Here is a 14291-nt window from a genome sequence, read left to right as displayed (position 1 = left end):
TAACTTGCAATTTTCAAACAACATTTTAATTTATTGTAAGTGAAAATAATATAAATATATATTTTACAAACACCAAATGTGGCACATTTTCAGTAATTACGGATTGTGCCCTTACCCAAAAGTACACAAAGGAGTACACAAAAAATATTCAGAAAGGCTAAGTTAGAAAAAAACGTTACGTTTCAAAGACCACTGACGTCCATGTTTTACTATAGGTTGTTCGCCTTATGCATCAGATCAGACGCATTTAATTATTTACATCATACGTTACACCTTTACATCAGGCTACATACCCTTTCTTTGGATCGGACTTAATTTTGGGGAGGCCGACTTCGATGTTCATTGTGAATAATCAACAGACAGAATATGGAATTAATGAATGCAATTGACCCTTCGCAAACAGGTTGATTGACAAGCGATCTGACCAATTATAACGTTGGTATAATGTGCCTCCGTGACTGACCGCCATTTTGTCCGACAAACAAACCAGTCCGACAGTCCGAAAAAATAGCTTCTTAATTGTTGTAATAGTAAACAGAGATATAGCTTTAATGGACGGTCACACTTTAACGATAAACAATAACTAAGTTATAATTTAAAAATCATTGTAAATGATGGAGAATAGCGGAGTTCACATCACAACTACCAATACAGATACAAGACACGATATTGTTGGGATCATTAATTACAGACGGAAACGTTCGGGAAGTTGTGTTTTAAGGCGGAATATAATACTTATTGATTTATTACATATTACATGTATGAGCAAGCTGGCAAGATATGCTTTGCGTCCCTGTGATGTGATGAGTGCACCTTCAGCCTTCAGAGAGCCGCATTTGCAGTGACATTTTAAAGACGTTTCCAGCAATGAAGTCGTAAAGCAACAGCTGAACTGTGTTTGTTGTATTTAACACAAATAAAGATGAAGACACTGATGGACTCTTTTCTGTACTGAACTAAATGTTTACTTTCGTTTTCACAAAGAAGGATTACGGCCGACCAAAACTCCCGAAGTTGCTCTCTCTCTCTCTAATAATGTCATTACTACAAATTTCGGAGTGAATAAACACTTTTTAGGTTAGCTATATAGGGCTCTCAAGTTTCATCAAAAGTTTGGAGTGAGATCATATCTGTTAGAAGAGATGCCACTCAAAGTTTCAGCAGCGGCCCCTCAGCCCCACCCAATTCTCTCAAGGGTTTCTAGAAGTACAATTTTACTATTGTTATAATTGACCAGGACAAATACATTTTTTACAAATTGGCAAATCTGATTAAACATAGACTAATGAATCCAAATGAAATAAATAGTTATATTATATAATATTTTTTAAATGATGTATCAAAAATCAAAAGAAATTAGGCCCCAAACAAGCAGTGCTCAATGTACATACTGTACACATACAGCAGGATTGTAGAAATGGTCCTGAGCATGTATGTCAAGCTGTGTGTGTAAAACATTACTGAAATGTTAAGAGATGTAGTCTTGGTGAAAAGGACATTAATATAGGAGAATTTAGACTAATAAAATGCCTATCTAGTACTTTTCTTAGTTTTAGGTATAGACAAAGCTAAGGTAAAGCATTAAATGTACATTGTCTTTTATATGCATTGTCTTCAAATACTCATATTTAATCAGTTATTTCAACCAATAAGAATAATGACAAACTGTAGACACTAGACAGTAAAATATTATCAACACCAACAAAAGTCATCTTTTAACTGCAGCAGCATGCATGGTTTATTACTGTTTAATGCTGGTCAAATGTGTACACCAATATTACATAATGTAAGATTAATGTCATTTAATTGTCATTTAAAGTGCAAGTTATACATTAAACATAAATGATATAAAAGACAAAAACAAACAGATCTCATTCCCATTGACTCACATATTTATTTGCCGTACTATTGTAGTAAATGGGGGATGAGATCTGTTTGGTTACTGACATTCTTCCAAAAACATTCCATTGTGTTTAGCAAAACAAAGATATTTATACAGGTTTGGTACAATCTGAGGGTGAGTAAATGGTGACAGAATTTCATTTTTGAGTGAACTGTCCCTTTAAGGCTGATGTCTTGAGACAGAGGATCACGTCATAAATATAAAAAACAAGCACTGCAAGATAAAAAATAAACAATGTTGACGCTTTGGTGTTGTAATTATAATTATAGATTAAAATCGTTTTGCATGTCATATTCTTATAGGTTAGGCAGACAAACTGTTTATGAGTGATTATATTGCAGTTTTTGCATTAGTAAATCTTCACATTGCATGAAAAATAAACGTTTATTTAATCTGTGAATAGACAGAAAGCGAGCGAAAAATAAACGTCAGTTATAATCTCGCGTTATAAAGCATGAAACGGACTGCATGAAACTCCCGTTATAACAAATGAATCAGACTGATCGTCTAGTATGTGCTCTCTGCGACTGCGAGCGAGCCGCAACAAAACTCTTCAACGCCGGTAACTCATCTAAACTTCTGATTGGTCAATATGTTCATGCGCTGTCTATGATTGGTTGTGATGCTCAGCGCTGTGAACATGGAAACAAAATATTTGATGCACCATGATCGGATGTGAAGTTAATGATGTAACGGTCACGTTTTATTCATCTTCACATTTTATTTGCCCCGTCCATTAATTGTATAAAGCGATACGAGTTTTATTTGAATCCCTTATTTCTGAGCGTGAGAAATACAAGGTGTGGCTGTGAGCGTGTCAACTGGCTGAAATGCGTGTGTCTCACGGTGAATGCGTGAGACCTGAGAGCTGTTAAAGGAATGAAGGGGGCGGGGTTTTGCGAAGGGTCAATTGTTGGTAACATATTTACAAAAAAAGTATTCTCAATACTTTCACAAAATGATGCAATTCTCTTATCATCCACACGAGGTCAGCATACTTGAATAAGAGCCACCTTTGCCACATTTTTCATACGGGGCAGCAGAAGTTTGTGCTAATAATTCTTTCCAAAAGGGCACAACTTGTTTTCATCTACGTTGTTCAGAAAGCCCGTATCTGATTCACAAGGCGCTATGTGCCTTACTGGCGACATCTAGGCCTACTTTGCATGGTTTAAAACTATACATTTTGAAATACTTACCTGACATTCAAATTTGCTTCACCAATTTAATTATATTTATGGCTGTGTTAATTAATCATGAACATTTCTTTATTTATATACACTTAATTTACATCAATTAAAAACTGGGAGTAGGCTAATAGAAGAAGAACAATAAATTTAGGAGAGTCTGCAAGTAGCGCTACCATAATAGTAGGCTTATGCCTAGCCTGAGCAGAAATGTGAATGCAAATTATATTTAATAAATGAACTATGACATAAAATGTAATGAGCATTCATGGAAAATAAGAAAACAAATAGAAAGAAATGGTAGAATGGAATATGTGAGGGCAGTGTCCTGGGTGACTTTTTTAATTGGTCAGACATGATGACACTTACTTTCCTGTATCTTGACCCTTAACAGTAACATGTCAGTGAATACAGAAATAGCAAAGAGGAAAAACACCCTAAGATTTGAACGCTGTCCAAGTGGATTCAGTTTTAAGGCACAACTGCGCCCCCTTGAGGAAGACTTCGTTGTTTTGTTATTCTCCAGAAAAATCTACCACCCAAAGTGCTTTTTCCATTTCGGCATAGTTCTAGTTTCAGAGCAGAAGCAAAAAGACATAGGGAACTGTGAATGACTTACTATAGGCCTATTACAACATGTGCCCATTATTACAAGGGAAAATAGTGTAGTGAAACTACAAAATCCTAAAAGCACTTTGATGGACACATTCACCTTTGTAATATGCAGCATTGAGGATTCAAAAGGTTTAATGATTAGTATGTTTAGAAGTTAATACATTCTTGCATTAACAGAGATGGCACAGTACAGTTTAGTACATAATATATTAGTATCATTTAAACAGGCTGATTCATCATAGGGAGGCAATAACAGGAAGAGCTACAACAAGTTTCAACAATGTACCTTTTAAGGAGGAGGGAAAGGGTCGATTTATTATTTTTACATTTTGTAAGGGAGGAGCGTTCAGCATGTTCCTTTCAAGTATTCACAGAAATGATTTTGTGTTTTCTCTCCAATCAACTTTATTTCACAATGAAATCCACATGAATAAATAATTCCAATTCAGTTTGCCGTAGGAAAACATAGCCCCTCTTTTCTGATCCCTTCTTTACTTTTTACACCAAAGGAAGGAAGAGGATGGGTGTGGTTGGGACTGTCACCACCTCATTTAAACAAGCCCTGGTAACACCTTTACTCAAGAAACCAACACTCGACCCATCAGTGGTCAGAACCTGCAGACCAATCTCACTCCTGCCTTTCCTTTCCAAGGCCCTCGAAAGGGTTGTTTTTAACCAAATCTCTGCCTATCTCTCACAGTACGACCTTCTGGACAGTCAACAATCTGGCTTCAAGAAAGGACATTCTACGGAGACCGCTCTCCTCTCTGTCGTTGAAAACCCATGGCAGGCAAGGGCTAAATTCTTGTCATCTGTCCTTATTCTGCTTGATCTCTCTGCTGCATTTGACACTGTGAACCACTGTCTCCAAACTGGGCATCACTGGAACTGCACTCAACTGGTTTGACTCTTATATCACAGGCAGATCTTTTAAGGTATCCTGGAGAGGCGAGACATCCAGATCTCACCAGCTGACAACTGGAGTTCCTCAGGGATCAGTTCTTGCTCCTCTCCTCTTTTCTATATATACCACCTCCCTGGGTCCAATTATTAAGGCACATGGGTTCTCATACCATTTTTATTCAGATGATACGCAGCGTTATTTATCTTTTCAGCCAGATGACCCCACCATCTCTGGACACTGGCCTTCAGAACGATAACAGCAAATTCGCCCCTATACCTTATCTCACTGCTCCAGGTCTACATCCACTCCCGTCATTTTCGGTCTGAAAATGAGCGACGACTGGTTGTTCCATCACAGCGAGGCACCAAATCGCTTGCAAAAACCTTTACTCATTCGGTTCCCCTGTGGTGGAGTGAACTGCCAGCCTCCACACGAACTGCAGCATCCTTCATAACTTTCAAAAAGCAGCTCAAAATATACCCGTTCTGCATTTATTTGACTAACCAATAACTAATGTCTTGTGTCTAAAAAAATTCATTCTCGCTCCAGCTTTAATCCTCCTAGCAGAATGGCCTTGTAAACTAATGGTACTGTTTAGCGGGTTGACAAAATGTTTATATGCTCTCCTACTTGTAAATCACTTTGGATTAAAGTGTCTGCCAAATGAATAAATGTAAACGTAATGGTTAGAATTGTGGTTTGTGTAACACGTTGCACAGTCGAGGGTGTAAAAAAGGGTGTAACTGCAAGTTGCATTTCCTCTCACAGACAGAACACGTTTAGGTCAACTTATCTGTAAATGTTGCCACACTCTAATGACACATTTTTAGGTACTTGGGTTTGGCTGTTTATCGGACTGTTTTAGTTCTATTCAAAGTTTATTTAGTTTCTGGGTTTAAGCCAACAAGAAACCAATGTCTAGGTCACAAAAACACCTTAACACATATTTTTTTGATTTTAATATTCTATTTTATTATTGAAAATTTTGAGATAGAATTAAGTTTTCAGAGATGTAACAGAGTTGTGAGTTTTATGCTTTAATTTGACATGTCAAGCCTTCTGTAGAACATGTATCTACAATCCAATGGGATCGTTAAAACAATGAGAAAACCTCCAAAGTTTCTTCTCTTTTACAAGCACTTTACCATAACCACAAAAGCACTTTATATTGATTTATAGAGAAGGAAAACAATTAAATAAATTATCTTTATTCTGCACAAGCTTTGCTTACTCGGTTGCAATGTTTGCTTATTTGTAAATCACATATTCAAAAAAAGCATCGTCATCAATATAGGGGAAACATGAAGGCTATCATTTGTTTTACATTTAGCCAATGTTTTATTTTATCAAAGCATTTTTTTGCAGAATTGTTTATGCACCTTTAAACGACACCCGCGCACTGTGCATGCTATAGTAGTGCAGTGCAACATGCTACCGTAGTCAGATGCCACAGCCCCAACTATTAACAGTTAACAGACCATGCATTTCCTGGTTGGTTTAAATACCTACAATTGTGACATGTTAATGTTATTAAAGTTATTCAACATAACACACCAGTTTGTCAATCTCAACAGAATTTAAGAGTTAACAAGAAATCCAGGCTATGCTCAGGGCTGTAACTTATTCTTTTTTTAATTTTTTCCTGTCTTGACTGGCTCGACAACAGATGAGCATCATCACATACATCTGAAACATTACAGTGTCGTTTCAACAAGACGTCAATGAGCAGGAGTGTCAGCTGAGGTCCACGCACTCTTCACACGTCCACCTGCGAGAGACCACCGTGCAATATACACACTGACCATCAGAAGAGGAGTAAAAGAAGAAGAAATTGGAAAGTTAAGATGGCAGTACAAACACTTTGCAAACTCTTGCTGAATATTTGGATAACCCACATCGGTTTGAGCGACAGCGCGTGAAACGCCCCGTGGGATATGAGCTGACATTGTTTTTCATGTGTCTTCGTCTGATCTATCGGGATGTTTTCAAAAGGTAGCGTCATTATGTCTCGTTTACGTTTTTATCCCTTTTTCCTATCCCTTGGAATCACTTTCGCTTTCTTAGGATTGAACAGCCAGTTTATCGAATAAAGTGTGAATTGCGTACATGGTTTAAAAACGTTATGCTGACAGTAATTTTACATTATAACCGCTTAAATTTGTCCTATTAAAACTGCGCTGATTCGCACCAAGTGTGCTGGGACGTGTACCGTTACACGCGCTTGCGTAACCCTTTATTCCTTTAAAAGCTCACCGTGTTACACTTTTGTTGCTTCACATGTTTGCTTTCTACTGTTTTAATTTATTAATGGTTGATTTCGGATAACCCGGACGATAGTTTGTTTCGCAGGCGATTAAAATGACTTTGCAAAAGTGCAAAATATGCGTTTGTGAATAATACTGGCTGGTAAAACAAGTAGGCTATGCCAGAAAAATGTTTGTTGACTGTCATTTAAATGTGGTTAATTTTCTATAATTAATGGTAAAAATGCAGCAGGGGGGACTGGGTGCTGTTGCAACACCTTTTGCATTTATCTCATATCATTCAAACATTTATTTGAATGGAAGAGTCAAATATTGCATCTGACCCCAACCCTGGAGTAGGCTATTCTGAAAATATACACAAGTAGACTTATTTTTTCAATATTTGTATATTGAGTGTACTGTTATGCAAGACATAGGTTTGAATGTTTTCTCAGTGTGAGAAAACACTTAACTCATAGCAAACGTATCTCCTCTTTATTTTGTAATCAGCAACTTGTTGCAACCGTTCTCAACCAACAACAAGAAACCCTCTCAGATAACAAAATCATAATTTAGTCATTTCGAAACCATCAGTTTGCGAGGGCCTAACATGCAGGGGTCGGCAACCTAAGGCACGCTGCCACTATAGATAGTCAGTCTTGATTTCACTGACATCTTGAAGTCGAAAAATAAATCGTTTTAATAACTCCAGGTTGGTTGTCCAAACCATTACAGTCTATCCCTGCGTTCCAATTCGCCTACTAATACAAGCCCTAATAGCAGGTACTATTTTTGTGTTGGAATAGCATAGTGCGTGGCAAAATAGATTGCACAAACTGGGACATACTAACAGGAACTGGAAGTGGGCGTTGTTGCCTAGATAACATTTAACATGTTTACATGGACAACAATAATCTGATATTAACACGATTAAGACAATACTCTGATTATGAATGGACCATGTAAACAGAGCTTTTTGATTAGCTTTGATTAGTCTAAACTCATAATCGTAGTAAACACAAATCAAATTAAGACGGGTGGGGTACTCTTATTTTAGTCGCATTATCGAAGTGCGGTATCGACATGTGCACACCTTAATCGCACTATTACCGGCACGTAGGAACTTTCGCAGCACTTTGCGACAGGTTACACACACGCATAGCAGTGGACAGCCGTTTCGTTTTAAGGCAAACAACATGGCTTCAAGCAAGAAAGCACATTTTTGGTCCAAACGGGAAACAAGAAAGATGGCAACAATTCTAGAAAATAAATGAAACACTAAAAACTGTATGTGGTAACATGGCGAAGACAAACTGTTTGTTGATACGTGAAATTATGGAGGGAACGTCCAACGGCATCGCTTAGGGACGTAATGACGTATGCCATTAATCGAACTATGTAGTGTAACATGTAAAACGGGAACATGAAAGGTATATTCTTAAAGCAACTCATGTAAACACCTTAAACGTAATATTAGCTTACTAATAATTAAATAATTAAGCAAATAATTTGATTACTGATGACCATATAAACGTGGTCATTGAAGCAATCTGTCACACACATTAAAATACAGCTCTTCTTTCCATTAAGTATTCATTCATTATTTCGTATGTAATGTTTACTGTATACTTATATTTGTTAATTTAGTGACGCATCAGTTATGTAATTTATTAATGCAGTGGAGCGTCACTAAACTCGTGGTGGGTTGTGGGTAATATCAGCCATCAGAGTGTGCATCATTCTGCACTTCGGAAGTAGTACAACATTCGGGAATCTTTGGAATACTATTTTCAACATACTACGATTTGGGACATACTAATTCTACTTTCAAATACTACTAGGAAGGATAGTATGCGCACTATGCGGATTGGAATGCAGGGTAACTGTCCTTCTGGTTTTCTTCCCACCTCTGCCTTGATTTCGATTTCAACATGGCAGCGGTGTGAAATCAGTCTATTGGCATGCTGAAAGGAATTCAACGGCACGCAAAGCACATGCAGTTAAATGTTATATTAATTCCAAAATTAATATTATTTGTTTAGGTTATGAAAATGTTTAAGCCCAGTTTGAGTTCCTACAAATATAATACACATTAATCCTTATAATCAAGTTTAGTTATAGTTGTCACTTGTCACGTCAGGCGTTAGCGCTCATGCAGTTGGCGCATAGCAGGTGCTGATCGAGGAAGTGGTGCCGCACAAAAAAGTCGGTCTGTATGCACTCAATGTCGTATGCCATTTACCCACCTTACTTTGAAACTAAACACGAGAAGATCACTGAGATAAGAGGCGCGATGCGTCTTATTCTACTATTACAAAATATGCTGTGTACTAATATAATAAGAGGGAAAAAATGATTGATTGACACACACACACAAAAACAAAACAGAATTCCAGCAAACAAACTTTTAGGTTAAACTTCATGATCAGTTTTGGATTGTTTAGGGGCCGGACAAGAGGGGGGGCTGGGCTATACTTTTTATATTTTTAAATTAATGCTAGATTTACGCTATATGCTGAATTTCAGTAAAAAAAAATGACAATGTTAAAGTGTAAAGCTATTGACAGCTTGTTATATGTATTATATAAACATGAAAATATAAACAGTTTAAAAAGTAACTTTATATGAATTTATAGAGGAGAGCAGGCATTAAAAACATATTTTTATTTAAGGTTGTGTAAATATACTTGGTGTTTTTCTGTTTTTTACATTCATTTTAGACATGCTGGTACAAATATGTGGTTTGTTTTTCTTTACCAGGAAGGAAGTATGTGAAATGTTTCAACATGTTAGATATGCAACACAAAATCTCCCCTTAAAATATGAATAGGCCTATATCTTAGAAATTAGAATGTACATCTAATTTTGGAATTTAAAGGCATAGACCAAAACTATAGATAAAGATGCCTGCCCACACTCACATACAATTTATGTAGTTTGACACAGATTAGGCCCCTTTCCCCACAAAATAATCTTTTGTGTTACATTTTTATTGTTGTTCAGTTATTCTGTTGCATTTTTCTCTACACAGTGCATATGACAAGCAAACATATGAAGTTTGTTCACAACATCGAGTGTGCTATCTTGTAAATCATGTTGCAACTAGTTCACACCTGCCTGTGCTTGATCTCTGGTGATGTTTTTTCCAAATAAACAAGTCTACCCTAGAAATAAGAGAATAGATAAGTTAGTTTCAAAGCTTTTTCAAGAAGCAACAATTCCTTTAAGCATTCTAGATTCATGCCGTAAATGTCTGGATATGAGACAGCAGTAGGGGTTTGAGTTGATCAGTACTTTTTTTTGTTGCAACAACCCGTTTTTATGATTTCTGTAATGGATTTGTGAAAATTATTCTGGTATGGTCTGTCTTAACCCACTGGGATTTGTATTAAAGGAGAAGTTCACCTTCAAAATGAAAATTCTGTCATCATCAGAGGTGGGTAGTAACGCGCTACATTTACTTCGTTACATTTACTTGAGTAACATTTTGGGAAATATGTACTTTTTAAGTAAAATTAAAAGTGTGTACTTTTACTCTTACTTGAGTAAATTTCTAATAGAAAATCTGTACTTTTACTTCGTTACATTGCGTGACGGTCCTTCATTTTAAAATATGCTTTTTAAAACGCGTTGTTTATTTCAAGGTTGTCGTCTCTTTTTACGGGCATTCCCGAGTGATCGATTCTTTTGAGTCGATTCTTTTGAAAGCATTAATTAAACAATGGGCAAAACCATTTGAATAGGCTAATGAATCAGTTCAAATGATTTGTTCAGTTCGCAGCACGATCTGAATCATCTGAAGCAGGATTACTCACTCCTCGTAGCGCGAAATTTAAGAACACGCAGAACACAAAGAGCATTGGATGAAGTAGATATTAATATATATCTATACAATCAAAACTGCAAATGTGTCATTGTTTGCCAGCAATGATAAATGCCCGCCATATGCGCGCACCCGCGCGACCTGTTCGTCAGACACAGCAACATGCGCGTTACCTGTCAGAAACAAAGAAGTGGGCTTGCAGAAATATAAATTTGAAGAACAGAAGGAAGAAAACTTGTTGATGGGCGTGTGGTTCACTGTTTACTGTTTGTTTACAAGTAAGAGCGTTTCACAACACACACGTGACACAACACGAGAAAACATGAGCTTTGTTCAAAAATGTGTATTTCATTTAAGAGAGCACTGCAGATGTTCTAGATCATCTTAGGAAATGCTCTGAGTTCAGTTCATGCTTTAGTTTGACATGGTCTATTATTCTAAATAAGTTGTGTAAACTACATTGACATCAGGACTAGATGGCATTTACAGAAATGCTTGTCTCTTCTGTGTTTATCTATTCTTCAGTCTCTCTAGTATATTGCAAAGATATCTGTTTATGATAATTAAAAATATTGATAAAAATGTAATATTAAAATATTGGCGTTAATATTAATTTGATGTAGTAGGCCTATATAATCAGATACAAAGTAACTAAGTAACTAGCTACTTGAGTAGTTTTTTCATTGCATACTTTTATACTTTTACTCAAGTAAATTTTAAAATAGTGACTTTTACTTTTACTTGAGTAACAATTTCTCTAGTTACTTGTACTTTTACTTGAGTAAAGATTTTGGCTACTCTACCCACCTCTGGTCATCATTTACTCACCCTCTTGTCATTTCAAAGCTGACTTTCTTTCTTCCGCAGAACATTTTGAAGAATGTTGTTAACAGCCCCCCATTCACATGCATTGTTTACAATAGAAGTGAATGGGGGGCTGTGCGGTTCTGTTACCAACATTTTTCAAAATATCTTATTTTGTGTTCTCTGGAAGAAAGTTATACAGGTTTTAAATGACAAAAGAGCATGTCAATGATGACAGAATTTTCATTTTGAAGGTGATCTACTCCTTTAAAATATAAAGGGCACAGAAATAAATAAATGAACTGAAATTGAAATTGAATTGACCCATTTTCTATTGATTTCATTTAGGCCAAGATCTGCCTCTTAATTAAAACAAACCCTCCAACATTAAATCAGATAATGTCACAGAATATATATGCTTCCTTTTATTGCATAAATGTCATTCTTCCTTTTTATTCTTTTGGTTGCTATAGGGAAATATGAGGTGAAACATGAAAAACTGGCCAGTGAATCAGAGTCAAATCCTTCATCTGTCAAGAGGAGTTGCTTACCAAAGATCCGTCCTTTCACTTTGTGTTTGGTTTGTGTCGTCATATATATTAGTATGGTTGTTGTTCCAAAGATTCAAGAAGAAAATGGCAAAAAACTTCAAAATCCCAAACCCATTGGGCCAAACCACCAGAATAAACCCTCAGATCTGCCAAAGCCTACCACCACAAAAGATGGTCCAAATGGTTCCCCTCCCTCAAAAGTGTGCCGTATTAAAGTGGAGAATGGCCCTTTGATTAAAGTCAATCGTCACAAAACATATGTGATTGGCTCATATGTGGAACATCGTGCAACCAAGGAAATCAAGTCAATTGCCATCATGCAACGTCATGAGCCAGTGACATACTATTGTGTGATGTGCTGTGACGGGGTGAACATCTCAACTCAAGCCAAGTATTCAATTCATAGTGACCACTATAACTTTGATTATGGCACTGCTGATATTATGTGCAAATTCAGTCATACGTGTTCTGCACCAACACACGTGGCAATTACAGCCAATAACCTAGCTGAAAGTATAACGTCCTTCCAAACGATCGAAAATCGAGTCATTCCAAAATCTTTGCGTTTAAACTTTACAGTCTGCATCTCTGTTATGTTTGACTACAACAAGGTGTTGGATTTAATCGAGGCTATGGAAATGTTCACACTGCTTGGTGTCCAAAAGGTGGTGATCTACAAAACCAGCTGCGATTCGGCCACACAGAAAGTTCTCGACTACTACGTGAAAAGTGGTTTTCTTGAGCTCATCCCGTGGACCGTTGAAAAGCACATCAAAGTGTCAATGGGATGGCAGAAAGAGATATCACCAGGGGAACTGCATTACCACGGACAGATTCCTGCACTCAATGACTGTGTCTTTCGATACATGTATCAAAGCCGCTATGTGGCCTTACAAGACATAGATGAACTCATTCTGCCTTTGAATGTGAGAACCTGGACAGAATTGTTGCCAGAGTTGGAAAAGATGCACGGCAACGACGTAGGTTTTGAGTTTGAGAATAACGTGTTTCCATTCACGGCAGAAACTCAAAACAAATATGAGCAGGATGCTTGGAAAAACGTACCAGGAACAAACATTTTAAAATATGTTGACAGAATACCCAACGATCCTTATAGGTTTAACAACATTAAAGTTATAGTAAATCCTCGGCTGGTTCTCGAGGCTACTGTACATGGCCTGCTGAAGACTGTGAACGGACATAACACAGTCAGAGTCAGAAATGACATTGCACGTATGTACCACTTGAAAAATTGTGAATACCCACGAGGCACGCACCTTATAAGAGACAAACGTCTTTGGAGCTATGCAGATGATTTGATAAAAGCTGTTTCTAAAGTTTTACAGGACTGCGGATTCACCTAGATACCAAAACTTCAGCTCTTACAACATATCATTTTGATGCTTAAATGATTCTTATGATTAAAACGTCTGTCAAGTAAATTAAAAACTGTACAATATTAAACGACATTGCACTGTGATAACTACTACGAACAACGCACTGCACTTGTGATTCATTCAAAAATTGTAGAATGTGATCATTGATAAAATGAAAGATTGTAAACAGTGGATTGATGGATTGTACAGGATCTTTGGGATGTACGCTACTGCCATACTTTCAAGCCTTCTTTGAATATGCAAATTGTCAACCAGTTGTGACTTGTGTATACAGTATATTATGATAGTGTTTTGTGATCGGGAAATATATTAAAGTGGGCTTTTACAGGAGAACGTGAATTGTTTACGCTTTAAGTCATTAGTGCAAATGTAAAACCTTTAATTTACAATGGATATTTATTTTACAAAGAACACCTACACAATCCATCGATTGATATACAATTGATATAAATTCATTCTATAGACAGTTTCATCGGACGTACGCGCCTGACCTGAAGTTAACTTCTGGTCTGTGTTTGTTGATCAGCCTGGCTAGTGGCTAATAATATAACTGTTTATATTTTATTTAATTTATATTCATATTAATTTATATAAACATTTTATTGTATAATAATTGTATTAAATAATTTTATTGTATATAATTTTTTTTACTAAAACATTTGTTGAGCGAGTCGTGTACAAACTGAAGTTTAGCCAAGTTATGAATGCCCGCATGGGCAGTAACATTTGTTTAAGTTGTTGCTTTGAAACCGTCTATTACTAGAAAGCACTCATTTACAGAATTGTGCATTTTTTATATACAACCATTTGTAGGGAAAACAACACAAGCCTTGTTTTCAGCCAACCACCACAATCAAAACTCAA

The 14291-nt window shown here is 36.6% G+C and overlaps 1 protein-coding gene across 2 annotated transcripts; it reads left to right on the top strand.

The window, feature by feature from the left end:
• The first annotated feature begins 6099 nt into the window (after positions 1-6099).
• Positions 6100-13939, top strand: si:zfos-464b6.2 (uncharacterized). Of its 2 annotated transcripts, XM_057348594.1 has the most exons (3): positions 6622-8731; positions 10247-10288; positions 11953-13939. In XM_057348594.1, exons 1-3 carry the CDS (start codon positions 8704-8706, stop codon positions 13392-13394), a joined length of 1512 nt encoding a protein of 503 aa, XP_057204577.1. In that variant the 5' UTR covers positions 6622-8703; the 3' UTR covers positions 13395-13939. The 2 variants fall into 2 exon arrangements, with proteins under 2 accessions (XP_057204578.1, XP_057204577.1); XM_057348595.1 differs by lacking the exons at positions 6622-8731; positions 10247-10288 and adding an exon at positions 6100-6601 and having other exon boundaries at positions 11953-13937.
• Positions 13940-14291: the final 352 nt, after the last annotated feature.

The sequence above is a fragment of the Triplophysa rosa genome, linkage group LG12 (genome assembly GCF_024868665.1).
Source record: "Triplophysa rosa linkage group LG12, Trosa_1v2, whole genome shotgun sequence".
Lineage (NCBI taxonomy): Eukaryota > Metazoa > Chordata > Actinopteri > Cypriniformes > Nemacheilidae > Triplophysa > Triplophysa rosa.
Note: the sequence above shows the minus strand (reverse complement) of the source record. Positions and strands in the feature narration are given on the sequence as shown.